Consider the following 19,621-nt stretch of genomic DNA (forward strand, 5'->3'; position numbering starts at 1 on the left):
AATTCATGTGGTGACTCATACCCTCTTAATTCCTAGATTTTATAATTCAAAGAAAAATATTCCCTTGAAATTTGAATACCTGGAAGACTCAAAAGCTGTTTGTTTTTTGAAAAAAAAATTATTATTACTCCTACTACTATACGTTTTTTTAAAAACATATTATTATCATTACTCCTACTACTATACAATTCTTCCCCCCCCCCCCCCGCCCCGCTTTTTTTTTTTTTTTTTTTTTTTTTTTTTGCGGTACGCCGGCCTCTCACTGTTGTGGCCTCTCTCGTTGCGGAGCAGGCTCCGGACGCGCAGGCTCAGCGGCCATGGCTCACGGGCCCAGCCGCTCCGCGGCATGTGGGATCTTCCCGGACCGGGGCACGAACCCGTGTCCCCTGTATCGGCAGGCGGACTCTCAACCACTGCGCCACCAGGGAAGCCCCCTCCTCCTTTTTGATCTCACTCCTGCTGGCTCCAGTAATGGGGGTTTACTCACAGGGCAGTGAAGCAGAAAGGTATCCAACATCACGGCTGGGCTGGAGGAAAAGACTAGATATAGGTTTTTGACATAGAAGCCATTTATGATCTAAGCCTGGCCACAGTGCTTACCCTTGAATAGATCTCAGTAATAATGATCTTAAGGGAACAAAGAGTAAGCTGTTTTCAGGCAAGAGAAGTAACAATAGCAAAGATAATAAATCAGTTGTAAAGACTCCTAGTTCTGTTTCAGTGGTAAAGATTAGCCTCAAGCACTTTCTTGAGCTGTTTTGAAGAATTTAAATCCCCCTGGAGCACTCAACCACCTGATCGAATGGAACCTAAGGAATGATGATATTGACCTTTTCTGACCCTCATGACTTCAATCGACTAAAGTGTGGACTCTGTTGACCATTGCCCCAATTCTATGCTGAATTTTCTTCACCTCAAGCCCTCATGAATATGCATGTAACCTTAGCTTAAAACTTCCCCAGTTTTGCTCTTGGGGGAGACCCTGCTTTGGGAAAGATCCCTGGTGTTCTCCTTACTTGCTGCAAGTAATAAATTCTTCCTTCTCCCACTCTTTGGCTTGAGATCCACCAAGAGAGGAACCACTTTTTGGGTAACAGGATTCACCACTGGCACAGCCCAGTTTGTCTCAAGTGACTGCTTATTTTTGACTTTCTGTTTCTCTTTTCTTCATCCACTGAATGATTCTTTTTTTCTGAATTTACTAGTCCAGATTCCCAAGAGAGGGAATCTGGCTGGCTCTGCTAATAAACACTGACTCTGTTAGGGTAATTTTTCTCTCTCACTGCTGGAGAAGTTGTTGGAGACTGATAGCAAGGTTAGGGGGCAGTTTTTTGCAGACATCTTTCTGGTACCTCTCCTGTTGAGGGTATGGTCTTGGATAAAGAGTGGGATGTGGATGGTGGAGCAATGACAGGTTTTGCTTCAGCAGATCTTGACCATGAAGCTTCACTATTTTGTTCGAAACCTTGGGAAATTTGTGAAGTATCCAACATACTCATGATAAAAATTATATTAAAAAAAAAAAAAAAGACAGGGGCTTCCCTGGTGGCGCAGTGGTTGAGAGTCCGCCTGCCGGTGCAGGGGACACGGGTTCGTGCCCCGCTCCGGGAGGGTCCCACATGCCGCGGAGCGGCTGGGTCCGTGGGCCGTGGCCGCTGAGCCTGCGCGTCCGGAGCCTGTGCTCCGCGACGGGAGAGGCCACAACAGTGAGAGGCCCGCGTACCGGAAAAAAAAAAAAAAAAAAAAGACAGCTGTCTGTTGGCTATACAACAGCTATTCTCTCCACCCTGTAGTGTTGTTCACCTCTCTCTGAGTAGCCATGATGTTCATGGGAGGAGGAGAGAGAGGGGGAGGAGAATCTTGATTGTTCAGAGACAAATGTCCTTGTCAAAAGACTGGCTTTGGGGGCTTCCCTGGTGGCGCAGTGGTTGAGAGTCCGCCTGCCGATGCAGGGGACACGGGTTCGTGCCCTGGTCCGGGAAGATCCCACATGCCGCGGAGCGGCTGGGCCCGTGAGCCATGGCCGCTGAACCTGCGCGTCCCGGCCTGCGCGTCCGGAGCCTGTGCTCCGCAGCGGGAGAGGCCGCAACAACAACAACAAAAAGACTGGCTTTGGCAGGGCCAAGTAATGTAATCCTGGCAAAACATACTTGAGAAGATGAATGCTAGAGGCTTTTCGTGGAGAGTTTGCTGACTTGTAAAGAAATACGAGGCTTTTTTACCTTGGGATATCTTTATCTGCATGAGATGCTTAGATCTGCAGCAGCCATGTTAGGGTCATGAGAGGAGCCAGTTACAAGTACACGTCACCCACCATTCTGATGGCAGAGCAGAAGGATGGACATGCTCCTGGTCTCATTAATGGTGCTGAGCTACCACATGAACCAGCCCTGGAACCGCTGTGATGTACAGTGGAAAATTACTCTGCTGCAATGGTTGCCTACAAGTATACTAGCCAGCAAGCTATCCCAGAAGTAAGGGAACAAACAGCAAGCCCTCACAGACCAAATTAAAATCCTCAAATCACATAATTTGCTAAGTCAAATTAAAGCACACAGTGAGAAGCAGAAGGAAAGAAAAGGGTAGGTTAGCACGCTTAGGATAGGGTGCAAGTGGGGTGGAAGGACCACTCTAGCTAATGTGTACTGGGATACACTGTATTCTTAGGATCTGCTTCTCTCTGCTGCATCTGCCTTCGCTGCTGATATGTAGTTACAAGGACCAGAGATGAGGTTTGGGCAAGCTCCACAGATGCAAGGTGGCCTGAGCTAATGACACCCACGTGCTGTATCTGAGAGACACAGGGACAAATATGCTTGGTCAGGAGCTACAGCCTGCCAATTAGCTTGATGAACAACCATGAATTCTGTTGTTTCGGAGAAAACATGGGGCAGGAATGGGTGTCAGTAGCAGTTCTTAACCAGGGTAGTTTTACCCCCCCGTGTACATTTGGCAATGTCTGGAGACGTTTGTGATTGTCATGGCTGGTGTGTGTGTGTGTGTGTGTGTGTGTGTGTGTGAGATGTGGCATCTAGTGGGTGGAGGTCATGCATACTGCTAATCATTTGACAATGCATAAGATACTCCCCGAGACCAAGAATTATCTGGCCTGAAATGTCAGTATTGTGGAAGTTGAGAAATCCTGGGTGTTACCAATAGGTGGTTGAAATAAGACCTCATAAATATTAACTGTTTATGTATACGCATATCTTGCATATATAGCGTCTTTTATATATTTGTTATATCATGAACACTTATTACCCAGGTGCCTTAAAAATGTTATGTATCTTTTGGTCATCCATCCCTTTCTATCAATGTGAAGTAGACATATGATCTTCTTACTTATGCTTTACACATCTTATGCATTCTGCCCACATCTAACAAAATTTTGCTTAGTAGCTACTTATCTATATTTAAAACATCTTAAACAGTGTTTTGCCTATATTTTGTAAACTTTAAATGTATTCACCTACCAGAATTGAAGAGTTGCAGAAGCAAATTCACATCACACCTGCCCTGGAATTTCTAACAAGAAATGATATCAATGTCCTGATTATTTAAGCCACTTTTAGTTGTGTTTTCTACAACTTGCAGCTTAGAGTATTCTAGCTGTTTCCCCGTAAAGTCAATAGGAAAATGTATTCCAAAGACAAATGAAACAAGGACTTAGACTATAATTATAGGTTACCTAGATAGAAATGTAAGCATCAGATACTATAAGAAACTGACTCTCGTGCCTTCATTAATGTAATGCGTGTTTGATCTTTCTGTTTACATTCCAAGCAACTGTAGGCATAGTGCTTATCATGGTAGCTCTTGTGCTTAGAAATTCACCTTCTTTTATGATTGGGACAATTTTGGGTGGTGACCTTCAGAGCACTGTGAAACACAGTTTTTTAGTTGGGTGAATGTTTATTAATAGAGGGGTAGATTTAGAAGTTTATTTTTTTATTTATTAATGTGAATTTTATCTACATTTTACTGCTTTAAAAATTTAAAGACCTTAAGACTGTTTATTGGAGTTGTGCCTTGAGGTGCCTCTGTTAAAGGGGAAATTTTTTCCTCTTATATAGAATTAAAGAGAAGTATATTTAAGATGATGTAAACATTTAAAAATTATACAAGAAGGTGGTGGTTGTTTAGGAGAGATTTCAAAAAAGCTTATTTTAAAATGCTGAAAGTATATTCTTTTTCATTTCTTCTAACTTTCTTTGCCTCTGTTTAATTTTTTTGTGGGGGAAACTAATATTTTGTTAGATAAAATATCACACGTAACATATGAGAAATGGTAAAGTATGGTAGTAAATCAGAAGTGTTTGATAAAAAGCTAAAGCAAGGATGTGGGGTGTGAGAAGTGTCAATAATTTCAAAGTTTTGGGCAAAGCAGTTGAAATGATGGTGTTGATGTTAGCTGTTGTGGAAGGCTGTGGGCTGAGCAGGTGGTGGGGAATGGGTGAGGGTCAGAGAATTCAGCCTTGGCATGTTAAGTTTGAGATGCCTGTTAGATATTTAAGCAGTGATGTCCAGTAGGCAGTTACATCTACAGTTTGAGAAAAGGTCTGAATTGGAAATATATATTTAGAAATTGACAACATCTTAATACTTAAAGACATGAGATAGGAAAAGAGCACCAAGGAATGTAGGGAGACTAAGCATCCTAAGAGTACCCCACTATTCAAAGGTTAGGGGAGAGAAACAGCAAAGAAGGATGTAAGGTATAATAAAAACTTAAATTAAAATCTTCACACACAAAAAAGCTAAAGTAAAAAAGGGAAGAATAAGATGTCTTAAAAATAATGGTAGTTTCCTAGAATTGCTGAACTAGATTGGTGGAACTAGCTCTGCTAAGCAACGGGGTGACAGGTGATTTAGTCAGTTTAGCCTCATATCCTTTTACAAGTACTAGGCTGTGTGTGTGTGTGTGTGTGTGTGTGTGTGAGAGAGAGAGAGAGAGAGAGAAAGAGAGAGAGAGACCTATAAAGTTTTATTTTTGTTTTAAAATCTGGATTAAAGAATCATTCAAGCTGGGCTTCCCTCGTGGCGCAGTGGTTAAGAATCCGCCTGCCAATGCAGGGAACACGGGTTCGAGCCCTGGTCTGGGACGATCCCACATGCTGTGAAGCAACTAAGCCCATGTGCCACAGCTACTGAGCCTGCATTCTAGAGCCCGCGAGCCACAACTTCTGAGCTCATGCGTCTAGAGCCCGTGCTCTACAACAAGAGAAGCCACCGCAGTGAGAAGCCCGCCCACTGCAAGAGAGTAGCCCCCACTCGCCACAACTAGAGAAAGACCGCGCCCAGCAATGAAGACCCAACGCAGCCAAAAATAAATAAATAAATTTATAAAAGAAAAAAATAAAACAAAACAAACAAAAAGAATCATTCAAGCTGGAATGTTGTAAACTTAATGGTGATTTTCAAGGTCCTCTTTCATCATCATTTCTTTCTGTTGCAGTGATTTGCTGTCCTCTGAATATGTGGAGAGACACATTGAACATGGAGGGAAGACTGTGGAAGTGAAAGTAAGTAAAATTTTTCTCTTAGGGGAAACTTTTGAGAATCTTTTAAGTACTGATTATGATTTTAATCTTCAGTGATACTTCCAATGTAGTTTTGGGGTTTTTATATTTCAGAATTTATCAAGAGAGGGTGTCACTGACTTAGGGAAAAATAATTAGTTACCAGAAAATGAATTCTTACTGTACTACCGGAATTGTTGGAGTTATGCTTTGTGGGATTAATATTACTGCAAGTAGTTCTCTTTTAGATTATGTCACAGAAAATAATTTCTGAAATTTGCTTTTAAGGTTAGCGCTGAGAATCAAGAGGTGAAATCTTGGGTCCAGGGTAGGTGCCTGGCTTTGCATTCATTTGGGAAAGATTTCTCTGGTAAAATTATGAACTTATTATGTCAACAGGGATGTCCCAGGGAGTTTAAATCCCTGGAGACAAATCTCAAGATATTGGTTCTTGTCAGGTAAGTTCTGAAAAAGATTACATACCAAAAAAAAAAAATTTCTCCAGTTATAGGCATAAGAATGTATGTGTCTTTCATATCAGTGATGATGTTGTCTGAGGCATGAGATCAAACCGCACCCAAGAGTTTCTTTAGAACCAATGTTTAGTATAAAGAGTTTTAGCTAAGTGTTTATTTTCTTCCGAACAGCATTCAGACTGTCTATTCTGCCTTATCAGAATTATAACGCCATATATATATATATATATATATATATATAAAGAAAGCAAATATGTATATTTGCTTTCTTTTTCTGATTATTCATTTAATTTGTACTCATTTTAGAAAACTTGTTAGTGGAGAAAAATGTATCAAAAAAGGAAAAATCATCCATAAACTCATCACTGACAGATAAACTTTGTTTTCATTTTGTTGTATTTCCTTCTAGTATTTTTTTTGTCCTGTGCATGTATTTATATTTTCATATTTTACAGAGTTGGTGTCATATATATTTACAATATTGTATCTTGCTTTGTAACAGTAAACATTATATTGTAAACATTTTCTAAAGTTACTTTCCTTTAAACTTACGTCTACTGCTTTTCAATTTAAATGTATTACTGTAACAAAGCGTTTTATTTAAATTAAACTCTGTTATCAATAACCAAAATAAATTACATTGTCCTAGTCCAGTGACAAGTGAAGGGGATTGGATTTTGCAATTATATGTTAACTAAAAAAAGAAAACTTTTTATTACGGAACGTCTCAGTCATATACAGAGGTAAAAAGAATACTACAATGAACTCCTACATATCCATTATCCAGCATCAACAGTTATAAACATTTTGATAATCTTTTCACTCTCTATGTGTGTGTAGTATTTTAAACTGTCAGGAGGAAGAAATTTTTCTCTACGCTTCTATGTTCTTCTAGCTGCTCTGTGAATTAAATATACATGAGACAAATTAACAGGACAAAAATCAAGCAAAAGTTTGATAACATGTATACATGGGAGAGACCAAGAACTGAGTAATTCGCCAAAAAGGATGAAATCCTCACCTTAAATACCATCTTCAGCTAAAGACAAAAGATGTTGAGGGTAGTGGTTTGGGACTTCAAAGAGGGGGAAGGCAATTCACATGGAGATGGAAAAGCAAATGTTTGGTAACCAGATGTTTGCTGGGTCACATAGAGACAATGGGACACAGAGAGGAGTTTTAGGAACAGACTTTGCTAGGTTCCTCCCTGTCTACACACCTAGTTCATCCTGTAGTCATCTGTGGTGATGGCTCCCTTCCTGGAACAGGTCCTCTAACCACACTCTTTGGGTAGTTTTAGGGAAGGTCCAAATTTCTTCCTGAGTCATTTGGGGTCTTGATTATTTTCAGCTCCAAATAATCCATATGCCAAAGAGACATTTTGGGGTGGCAAATTTTGTTCCTCTACAAAAGCAAATTCCAGACATGGGGACATTTTTCCCAGGAAATAAATCTTCACACATCTATATATCTCTAAATGATAAACACTTAAACCAAAATGTTAATTTTTACAAGTGATCGAGATATAATAATTATGCCAGTCCCTCTAGAAAGTTATTCTAAACTTATTTGAAAACTAACAATTGAATGTTTGATTGATTTATATCACTGTGTTACATCAGAAAGCATATTAGGATTCTTCTTAGTATGACATAAGAAAATGCAGCCATTTTGCTTATAGTTGGAAAAAATATTTAACTAGATTTAGAATCTCTGGACCCCTTTTAATCTCATCCTTGTTTATTTGATTTCATTTTCTATTTTGTATGATGCTTTTCAGAATGCAGAGTGTATCTTATTCCTTTGCTAAATTAGAGAAGAGAGGAAACAGGCAGTTCACAATTTATTTCCGTTTACGTCTGTCAGTGGAATGATGAAATGCAAATATAAGCATGGAGGTTTGGAGGGTGTATCCAGCAATAGCTATCTGCTGTCTCTACAGTAGTATCCCTTTGCAGGAAACTTATATTAATCAACAAAGCATAGTCCACTCAGATCATTAGGCTCCATGGGTATATATAACACGCAGAACATGGACTTCACCACACAACCACTGCTGATTTTCCAGCCTGAGAATTGCATTTTCTTCCTTGATGGTTTGCCTAACTCCCAAGCCTATCCAACCAGGGAAATGTAAATCCAAACTTCATCCAAACCCTAGAGCCAGAGGAATTTCTCCCATTAAGAAAACCACTTTGGGGCTTCCCAGGTGGCACAGTGGTTGAGAGTCCGCCTGCCGAAGCAGGGGACACGGGTTCGTGCCCCGGTCCAGGAAGATGCCACATGCCGCAGAGCGGCTGGGCCCATGAGCCATGGCCGCTGAGCCTGCGCGTCCGGAGCCTGTGCTCCGCAACGGGAGAGGCCACAACAGTGAGAGGCCCACGTACCGCAAAAAAAAAAAAAAAAAAGAAAAAAAGAAAACCACTTTGATCTCACCCATCACCTCAATTTGTTTTTAGTCCATTTAAAACTCAAAACTCTCCTCTGGGTTTTTCCAGAAACCATATTGAAAGCATTGAGTCCTGTCCCATCAAATCAAAGTCAGTAGCCAGTTATTTTCCTGCTGGTTTCCTCATGTCTTGCCCTCTGTGCTTAGCTCTTTGGGTGTTTCTTTTTACATGGAGTCTGTTAGGTCTCCATTCTTTACTAATGACTCAGAACTTTCTTAAGTTTCTCTATTTACTATACATTATGAGTCGAGTAAAACTGTAAAATTATAACATTTCATATTTTTATTTTTCTTCCCTCTACTACTTAAAAAAAAAAAACCAGAATATTTTATTCCTCCTTTACCTTCTACATTAGTTTGCTAGGGCTGCCATAACAAAGTCCCATAGACAGGGTGGTTTGAACAGAGAAATTTATTTTCTTACAGTTCTGGAGGCTAGAAGTCCAAGATCAAGGTGTCAGCAGGGTTGGTTTCTTTAAGCCTCTCTCTTTGGCTTACAGATGGCTGTCTTCTCTCTGTGTCTTCACATGATCTTCTCTCTGTGTGTATCTGTATCCTAATTTCTTCTTAGAAGGACACCAGTCCAGTCATACTGGATCAGGGCCCACCCTAATGACCTCATTTTAACTTAATTACCTCTTGAAAAACTCTATCTCCAAATATAGTTATAATCTGAGGTACTAGGAGTTAGGACTTCAATGCACGAATTTTAGGTGAATACAATATAAAATTCAGCCCATAACACCTTCCCTAAGAGGCCTATGAATTTTTTTCTAAATTGGCTTTTCTCCTGGCATTGAAGTATTTGAAAGGGTATATGGGATCAAAGCAAAACTGTAGGTAAGAACTTTTTGTTTTTGTCAGTTGGCACAAACATTATCATATTGATCTTTTTTTCATATAAATTTATTCATTTTATTTATTTATTTTTGGCTGTGTTTGATCTTTGTTGCTGTGCACAGGCTTTTCTCTAGTTGGGGCGAGTGGGGGGCTACTCTTCCTTGTGGTGCGTGGGCTTCTCACTGTAGTGGCTTCTCTTGTTGCAGAGCATGGGCTCTAGGCGCTCGGGCTTCAGTAGTTGTGGCACACGGGCTCAGTAGTTGTGGCTCATGGGTTCTAGAGCACAGGCTCAGTAGTTGTGGTGCATGGGCTTAGTTGCTCCGCGGCATGTGGGATCTTCCCGGGCCAGGGCTCGAACCTGTGTCCCTGCATTGGCAGGTGGATTCTCAACCACTGCACCACCAGGGAAGCCCAATCATATTGATCTTGAGAATGCAAAATTAAAATCAAAGTAATTATCAAGTCTGATTTAAACAATGGCTAGAAACCAGCCTGGTAAATGACTCTGCTCAGGTGCCATGGAACTTTTATTTGTGAAAATTCAGGTGCAGTGCATTTGATTTAAGGTTGTGAGTATGTATGTGGGTAAAGGAAGACATTTTCATGAAAAAAAAATACTTAATACCTACTTTGGTGAATCTTTTAGATTGCAATTTTATTTTTAAAATCTTTTTAATTGTAAAATATAACACTGACACAAAAATGATTAAAGGGTGAACACCTGATAACCACTATCCAGTTTAAGAAATAGACCTTGAAGGGCTTCCCTGTTGCCACAGTGATTGGGAGTCCGCCTGCTGATGCAGGGGACACGGGTTCGTGCCCCGGTCCAAGAGGATCCCACATGCCGCAGAGTGGCTGGGCCCGTGGGCCATGGCCACTGAGCCTGTGCTCCGCAACGGGAGAGGCCACAGCGGTGGGAGGCCCGCGTACTGCAAAAAAAAAAAAAAGAAATAGACCTTGGCCCACTTTTCCATGTGCTGCTTCCCAAGCCCAGGTCCCTCCCTCCTCCTCTTGTAAGACATGTAAACACTATCCTGACTTTTGTGGTTATTTTTTCCTTAGTTTTGTTTATAGTTTTATCACCCAAGTGTGTCCTAGTGTTTAGTTTTGTGTGTTTAGGTTTTTTTTTTTTTTACTAAGTTTTTAAAAGTCTCCTTTAATCCATTGGTTTCCGCTTATCTTTCTCTTTTTATTCTTCCTTACAATTTGTTGATATTTGTTGAAGGAATCAGGTTGTTTATCCTATACAGTCTCTCACAGTGTGGGTTTTGCTCTTGATTGAAATTTTATATTTACAGTAAAAGGAAATATATTTTAGTGATCTTTCCTTAAGATAATGATTTGTATTATCTGCAAGACATCCTATGTCTCATGGAAGGTCGTTTTATTCCGATCATAGAGGTGCATAATCCTGATCTTGAAGTTGTATCTAAACCTTTTTTTTTTTTACCCAAAGTTTACAAAGAAAGGCTTTAAGCAGGAATAAAACATAATACTTTTTATTTGTTCCTTTAATAAAACATATTAATATCATCTTTCACTTCATTTATTTCCAACTCATTTAAAAATTAAATTTGAAATTTGCCCCTTAGTTGAGGGAGAACTTTTGTGTGTTTGACATAAACTTTAAAAAGAATTTAAACATAAAACCTCTATTAATCAGAATACCCTGGGAACAGAATCTTTTTATTTTGATTGTGGCCAACTATGGTTCTGGCTTCTTAAGACAAAGGAAACTGAAATTGATGAGTAGCAGCGAATGAGTCTAAACCATGCAGTTTGCTTTTTTTTTTTTTTTTTTTCTAGCGGCACGCAGGCCTCTCACTGTCATGGCCTCTCCCGTTGCGGAGCACAGGCTCCGGACGTGCAGGCCCAGCAGCCATGGCTCACGGGCCCAGCTGCTCCGTGGCATGTGGGATCTTCCCGGACCGGGGCATGAACCTGTGTCCCCTGCATCGGCAGGCGGACCCTCAACCACTGCGCCACCAGGGAAGACCCAGTTTGCTGTTTTATTGTTAGCTAACTTTTTTATCTTGAAGCAGACAACTGCCAATATGCTGGTCAGTCTAAGTCTCCCATTATGTAGGCTCTGGTTAATCAGTATTATAATCCTAATAATAGTAATCACTAACATTTATTGTTCATGATGTCACAGGTGTATGAATTTACATATATTCAATCCTCAAAACAACCTCCGATTATAAATATAACTATTATCCCACTTGACAGGAAACTGAGGTATAGAGAGGTTACATAACTTGCTGAAAGTAGCACAGTAAGGAGGGGTAGAGCTGCAGTTTGAATCTAGGTTATCTAACTCCAGAGCTGACTCTTATACCATATTATCTATATATATTCTACAGTATGTAAAATAGGATAGCTATACAAATTGATAGGTATTTTATGTAGACTTATTATATACATATCTCATTTTTTGGAGGTCCCTAACAATTACTCCTTTATAGTCTTCTCTTTAAACTGAAATGGTGATCTAAGTGAAGAGCCTTTAGGTATCTCTCTTAAATTTGGTTATGCAGTTGGGTAGCTTTTTTTTTTTTTTTTTTGCGGTACGCGGGCCTCTCAGTGCTGTGGCATCTCCCGTCGCGGAGCACAGGCTCCGGACGTGCAGGCTCAGCGGCCATGGATCACGGGCCCAGCTGCTCCGCGGCATGTGGGATCCTCCCGGACCGGGGTACGAACCCATGTTCCCTGCATCAGCAGGCGGACTCCCAATTACTGTGCCACCAGGGAAGCCCGCAGTTGGGTAGCTTTTAGATAACGTCAGTTGCCTTAGGCAAAAATGGTAAAGACACACTCTAGTACAAAGTCTGTTTTATTTTTCATATCTCAGGAAATAGCCATAGTAGGAGTTTTAGCACACTAGGAGAGGAATGGTAAATCCTCTAGATATGTATGGATGGGGGAGGAAGTGGATTTCCTTGGAGTCAAAAAGTAAAAATAGACATCTTGGTAGAGATATGATTAATTGTATTATTAACAATGAAAGATCATGACCAGTCGTCAATATTATTAGTTCTGGGCTTCCCTGGTGGCGCAGTGGTTGAGAGTCTGCCTGCCGATGCAGGGGACACGGGTTCGTGCCGCGGTCTGGGAAGATCCCACATGCCGCAGAGCAGCTGGGCCCGTGAGCCATGGCCGCTGAGCCTGCGCGTCCGGAGCCTGTGGTCCGCAACGGGAGAGGCCGCAACAGTGAGAGACCCGCGTATGGCAAAAAAAAAAAAAAAATTAGTTCTGATAGTGTTTTTTTGGTTAAATTATTTGATCTGTTATGATAATAATCAAAAGTAATAGCTGCTGAGTGTCTTTGTTTTTATTAGTTCAAATTATTTCTAAACTGTATGTGAGCACTCCCAACTCGTCCTTGAATCAGGATACCAATCGTTAAGGATGGGTGTGTAGAGACACGCATTTTCCAGTATTGACTTTTGACTGGCACTTAACTGGTTACTACCCATCACTTAATTGAATTGAGTGCACTCAAGGATCATTGTCTCAAAGTCTTAATTATGTCCATAGTGGCAGTAAGAAGATGGATAAGAAGTCAAAAGCAAAGGGTCAAGGTTGAAGTCTGGAAATGGGTGAAGGAATTGGAGAGAGTGTTATGTGTTGGAGAGCAGGTGTCAGGGGAGAAAGTGTCTGCTTAATGGGTGGGAGAGGTTATTGTGACTCTAGAGAACCTTTTACTCTGATGGAATGGTGGTGTAATTTTCCTTAAAAGATATTGTTTAGGCAAACTGAAATGGCCACAGTCACTTCTGGAAACAGAGTATCAGGGATGTTGATATAGAAGCAAGTAGAAAGCCTGAGTGTTTTTTACAAGATAGTTTTTCTCCTGGTGATCACATCCATCTCCCCTCCCTGAGGTTGGAGGTCCATGAAAGATTTTGAGCTCAGCACCATATCATCTCCCAGCAGGTGGTTGTGCTACCAGTAGACTCTCTAGGAATACAAATTCCTTTTGCATTCATTTTTCTAAGTCAGATTTCCATTTCAATTCTATTTTCTTAAAAAAAAGATATACCTTTGTTTTTTTTTTAAATCCCACCTTAATTTTTTTGTCTTCCACAATGAATGTGTCAATAACAAGCAAAAAATACTAGTAGAGGACAGCTATAAGAAATCACTTAGAAAAATTTATGTATGCTGACTGTCAGGACAACAGATACCTTCCTGGCTCATGCTAACTCTCTAGCTTCTATAAACCTAAAAAGCATCCATAGAAAATTGCTTATGATCTTGAATTGTATTCACACTTTCTCATACAGTTTTCTAGATTTCTCCATGAGGACTGTAATTCTCAGTACTTGAATACTTCAAATGTGCACAATGTGTTAAAAGAATAATGTTTCTTAAGGTGTCTTTTAAAAAACTTTTATTTATTTATTTATTTTTGGCTGCATTGGGTCTTCCTTGCTACGCGCCAGCTTTCTCTCGTTGAGGAGAGTGGGGGTTACTCTTTGTTGCAGTGTGCAGGCTTCTCATTGCGGTGGCTTCTGTTGCAGAGCATGGGCTGTAGGCACGCAGGCTTCAGTAGTTGTGGCACGTGGGCTCAGTAGTTGCAGCGCCCAGGCTTAGTTGCTCCGCGGCATGTGGTATCTTCCCAAACCAGGGCTCGAACCCGTGTCCCCTGCATTGGCACATGGATTCTTAACCACTGCGCCACCAGGGAAGCCCCAATTAACGATCTTTAGTTGGTTCTTTGAGGGGCTCCTGCTGCAATGATAGGAGTGTTTGACAGATGCAACTACCCATATGTTAGAATCTGTATTTGTGTTCTTCTGCTGCACTTTCTGGGAGATTTAGGTTAAGGACTCAGAGCACTGAGCCTAAACTCTGAGAGCATAACCTCTGGTGCAGGATGAAGGAAAACTTCAGATGCAGGTGACAGAGGTTCTGGGATCGGCATGCAGGTACCTCACACAGGTTCTTTTGCCAGAGCAAAAATTTCAGATGTCATAGCTATGGACATGATATCTTTTTACACTACTAAAAATCAAATTAACCACAAATATACACATTTTAAAATTAGATGACTTGGAGAAATTTCTGAAGTCCATTCTCTGAAACAGTTTAGCCATGACTTAACATCAGTATGACTAGTAATAAAATTAGAATGATTAAAAATTATTGATCAGTGTATTTTCCTTATACACAATATTTACTTATTAGCTGTAGCTAAACTAGTTTTAAATTTTATTATATTTAATGACTTCATTAGCTCCTAACTGCTGACGTAAATGATTTTTCTTAAACCTCAGGTTATAAGAATCCTACAAGAATGAGATCTAGACTTCCTAAAAAATAAATATACAAATAGGATTAAACTTCTAGTAATTTGATAAAAAAATATTGAATTGAATTTTAGGGATGATGGGATTCAATTCCAGGATCTTCTAATTTAGAGATGACCAGCACAGGAAACCTTGTCCTTTGGGTCCTCTGGGTTTGAGCTGCTGCCCATTTTTAAGTACTTTCATTTTTAAGTGGTGAATTATATCAGAAGGAGGATTCATTAATTTTCTCTATTACTATTGCAAGAGCCATGATATCCTCACAAAAGTATTATGAAGTATTTTAAATGCTGAACAAAAGTATAGTGGAAGGGCTTCCCTGGTGGGGCAGTGGTTGAGAGTCCGCCTGCCGATGCAGGGGTCACAGGTTCGTGCCCTGGTCCGGGAGAATCCCACGTGCCGCGGAGCGGCTGGGCCCGTGAGCCATGGCCGCTGGGCCTATGTGTCCGGAGCCTGTGCTCTGCGATGGGAGAGGCCACAACAGTGAGAGGCCCGCGTACCGCAAAAAAAAAAAAAAAAGTATAGCGGGAAAACCACATATTTGATGGTTGATGTATGGGAGTCCTAGTGAGCTGCTTTCACTGATAGATAATTACCATATGTTACTGTCTTACTGTACTGTGGAAAGACTAGGCTTTCATATGCTATCTATTAACTCCAAGGGTACATCTTATCTTAGAGGCAAACAACAGCTGCCAGTGGTTTAATGCTAGTCACTTGGAAGAGTTAACCACTTCTCACAAAGCCAAACTCATTTTACTTCCTTAAGACTATTGGTGGCATGTTCTCTCCAGCTAATGAAACACTCACTTTAACTGAATTTTTAAATGTAATTACTTGCTGTAATGACTTTATATCATTCTCAAAATTTTGTATTTTTTTCAAATAAATAATTATTATACCCATAAGTGTTCATTTTACCATTCTGGATTTCCCATTTTGTACAATCTCTACCTCTTTGAATAATGTTCATATTTTTGATGGGATCACCACTTGTAACTGGACTGAGGAGTAATAAGAGTAGAATTACTAGTAGCAGTTGGAGAAATAGCAAACATTTGTATGGTACTTACTATGTTCCAGGCACTAGTCTAATAAGTGTTTTACATATTTTACGTCATTTAATCCCTCAGTAGTACCATTGGTATCCTCATTTTGCAGATGAGGAAACTGAGCACATAAAGTTTAACTAACTTGCCCAGGAATTTGTAGCCAGGCAGCCTGGTGCCGGAATTCATGCTAATATCCACTATAGTCTATCCTCTCTGTGGAAACCAATAATTATAGGAGCAGAGGAATCGAAACGCAAATATTTCAGTTACAGCACTTCATTTTACCATTTGCAATTGTATCTTCCTTAGTAGATGTTTTAGTAAGACATGAATTGAAGATGTAACTGTTTGGTTCAGGTGAGTCTCTTATTCGAAACATAAAATTTCCATTATCCTAAAGAAAAGTAAATGCCTTGTAAGGAAACCCTGTTTTTTCAACTGTTTTCCCTTGAAGTTTATTTTTAGCTCTTCTCTGTACTCCTTAGAAGTTAGACTGAGTATTGTTCAGTAGAGGGAATTGCTGTGGCTTTTAAACTGTAGCCATATGAAATATGTGGCCATTTTGCACATGGCAAACACATGGCTCAATTCTAATGCCCATCGTACGCTTATGTGTACATTTGTCTGCGTGTGGAGGAAATGTGAAGTTTTATGGACAAGAGTAGCGAAGCTGAAACATGTCATCATTCTGCAAAAAGACTAGAAGATATTTGGTTGTATCCCTGCCAAGGTGCTTCAAAATGCCTGTCCCCTTTCTTCCCCGCCCCTCCCCCCCGCCCCGGCACCCAGGGAAGAAAGTAAAAGATCTGCACAAATCTCATAAACAAACTGATAAAATATTTGTTTCTTCCTCACATGCAACAGTTATTCCAGGCATGTCTCCTAACTTTACTTTTTATCTGCTGACAATCATCTATTTAGCATCTTTTTGATGAGCTGGACACTGTGCATTTTCCCCCTGGCAGGCTTGTGCAAACATATGTTCCTCTGCCATCTTGTAATCAGTGTGGTTTCAGCGAGGTCTCAGGTTTCATGATTTAGTTCTCTTTATATTACTGGAACAAATTCTTTGGGGATTAAGTAAATTTTGCTTTCCCTTGGGACCAAAGCAAGGTTGCTCTGGGTCCATCACCATGAATAATGCATCAGCTGCCTTAATGGTATTGTTAAGATTGCAAGTAGTCTTGACTCTGTAGCCTGAAGAAAATATATTGGCCCATTACCAGTTTATACAGGTCAGGTATCTTAGTGCTGGGGGTAAGGAGAAATGGAATGTGACAGCTGGTGTCAGCATGAGTTCTGTAACCTATTTCAGTAGGAAGTCCTCTTTATTTTCTTTCCAGTGTAAGTTTTTTTTTTGGTTAAATATCTAAAGAATTATTTCATCTGTTAATATTCAAGATGTTATCTATAAACTTAAAAAGACATGTTCAGCCATAAATTTAAAAACATTTGAAGTAGCACTAATAGTATTTCTATATATGGAGCCAATTAACTATTTTATAATAGAATATTGTTCCTATTTTAATTCTAATTACAAAACTAATCTTTGTATTATATAATGTCTTATACAAATATACTGTCAGAAAATTTTTTGAAATTAGAGTGAACTATGATTGAGCAGGAAATTGCAGAAATGTTGTTTTTGACGAGTTTGAAACTGGTTTGAAGCGCCCCCCCCAAAAAAAATCACAAATTATTCCCTGGGTGTTGTCCTAAACTAGTATTATTTTCTTTTTCATTTATAAAAAATTCTTATTTTCTGGTGAGTAAGTGGCCACTATAAAAATAAGAGCAGGTAATAAGGACCAGAGAATTAGTACCTTGGTATTGAGTAGTTTGGGTGTTTTCAGCCATGTTTGGGAGTAATTGATTAGATTTCCAGTTGATGTTTTATCATAGTAAACATTTTATTGTACAAAAGGAGGAAGGTGTAGGTGCACTTGATTATCCCCATAGGAACTCCTAAAAATTTAGGCATGTGGAGATTAAGTGACATTAGACACTTAATGGAGACAGTGGTACAAGAGGGAGAAAAGCTACACTGTTGCTGGGAATGTAAATTGGTGCAGCTACTATGGAAAACAGTATGGAGGTTCCTCAAAAAATTAAAAATAGAGCTACCATATGATCCAACAATCCTACTCCTGGGCATATATCTGGACAAAACTGTAATTTGAAAAGATATATGCACCCCTACGTTCATAGCAGCACTATTCACAATAGCCAAGACATTGAAACAATCTAAATGTCCATCGGCAGATGAATGGATAAAGAAGATGAGGTGTATATATATATATATATATATATATATATATATATATATATACACACACACACACACACACACACACAAAATGAAATATTATTCAGCCATAAAAAAGAATGAAATAATGCCATTTTCAGCAACATGGATGGGCCTAGAGCTTATCATACTAAGTGAAGTAAACCAGACAGAGAAAGACAAATATTATATGATTATCACTTATATGTGGAATTTAAAATATAACACAAATGAACTTATCGAAACAGAAACAGACTCACAGACATAGAGAACAGACTTGTGGTTGCCAAGGGGGAGGGGGTTGGGGGAGGGATGGGTTGGGAGTTTGGGATTAGCAGATGCAAACTCTTATGTATCGGATGGATAAACAACAAGGTCCTACTGTATAGCACAGGAACTATATTCAATACTCTGTAATAAACCATAATGGAAAAGAATATGAGAAATTATTAATTCTTCAATTTTATATATATATAATTGAATCACTTTGCTGTACAGCAGAAATTAACACAACATTGTAAGTCAACTATACTTCAATAAAATGAATTTTTTAAAAAAAGGGAGAGAAAGCAGGAGTATAACATTTGAGCAGAGCCTCGACCCAAAGAAATTAGGTATGACGTAATGGAAACAAGACCAAGTATGCCTTTGGACTTCATATACTGATTATTTTCTTCCTTTGTTTTCTCTTCTCTCCATATTCTCAAAAATCTGAAAGTGTACCTCTAACTGTCTTTAGAAGGCAGAATGGTTTCTTGGGTAATTCTGAGTGGGGTCAACAGGTATCCCACATAGCAATGTGATCTTTGGACAGAGTAAGTGATGTCTTCTTGAGGTCACTGCTACCTTTCTGATTTAAAAAAATTAAAACAAAATTTTTTTTCCACTAGTGTTAATAAATGAAACTAGTCATTTCTTTTGTTTCTAAGTCCAGGATAAATCTGTAGTTTGGAGGCAGTAAACTTAGAGACCAAGGATATTGTTAGGGATAGATAGACCTAAATTCAAATCCTGACTATGCCAATCAATTTTCATGTGGCCTTGGACAATTTACTTATTTCTTCCATGGTTCATTTTTCTCATCTGTTAAATGAGAAAGACAGACATGTAGCTCAGAGCTTTGGGTATGGGAAATGCTCCATAAATATTAGTGTTGAAATCATTATTGAGGTAAAGTGGAAATTTGTAAAGAATTTCTGGCTAGGTCTTTGGTGGCCTGTACTTCTTACTGCTAGTTTCTGATTCTGCTTGAGATACAGGAAGCACGTCAGGATCATCCACAGCACTTCTTCATGCTCTGCTTCATATGAAGACAATCTTCTATGCCCCTAGACTATGTATAGTAACTTCTATGAGAAGTTACTCCAAGAGTAGACTCCCAGGGGACCTTGTACTGAGTTCCTAGCTCTTAGCATAATATATGTACCTCGAAAACAATAATTCAACAATTTTTTTTGTTGAACAGAAAAATTAAGTGAGTGAATTAAGCCGCGTGTTAGGAAATTGGGTAGTTTCTTCTGTTCACCCAGTGCTATGTGGGGAGAAGTCCAGTTTGGACAGGTCTGGGAGAGCAGATTATTCCCCCTGCTATGAAAAGATGCAGTGAATATAAACAGGAAAAATAAAAATGTTCCATCTGCTTACCTGATGCTAAGGTCATCCTGTGTACTGAGGCTCATATTCACG

General features: G+C 39.5%; 1 protein-coding gene across 4 annotated transcripts in view; it reads left to right on the forward strand.

Moving 5' to 3' along the window:
* ADAM22 (ADAM metallopeptidase domain 22) overlaps positions 1–19,621 on the forward strand; it is a 245,454-nt gene that overhangs the window by 126,847 nt on the left and 98,986 nt on the right. For all 4 annotated transcript variants that reach the window (XM_089917606.1, XM_089917605.1, XM_022585104.3 and 1 more), the window contains exon 4: positions 5,456–5,522. In XM_089917606.1, the coding sequence (XP_089773732.1) occupies positions 5,456–5,522 (67 nt within the window). The remainder of the gene's footprint in view (positions 1–5,455; positions 5,523–19,621) is intronic.

Source organism: Delphinapterus leucas, chromosome 9 (assembly GCF_059928025.1).
Source record: "Delphinapterus leucas isolate spDelLeu-1000000601 "Yukka" chromosome 9, BTC_Dleu_Yukka2, whole genome shotgun sequence".
NCBI classification, from domain to species: Eukaryota; Metazoa; Chordata; class Mammalia; order Artiodactyla; family Monodontidae; genus Delphinapterus; species Delphinapterus leucas.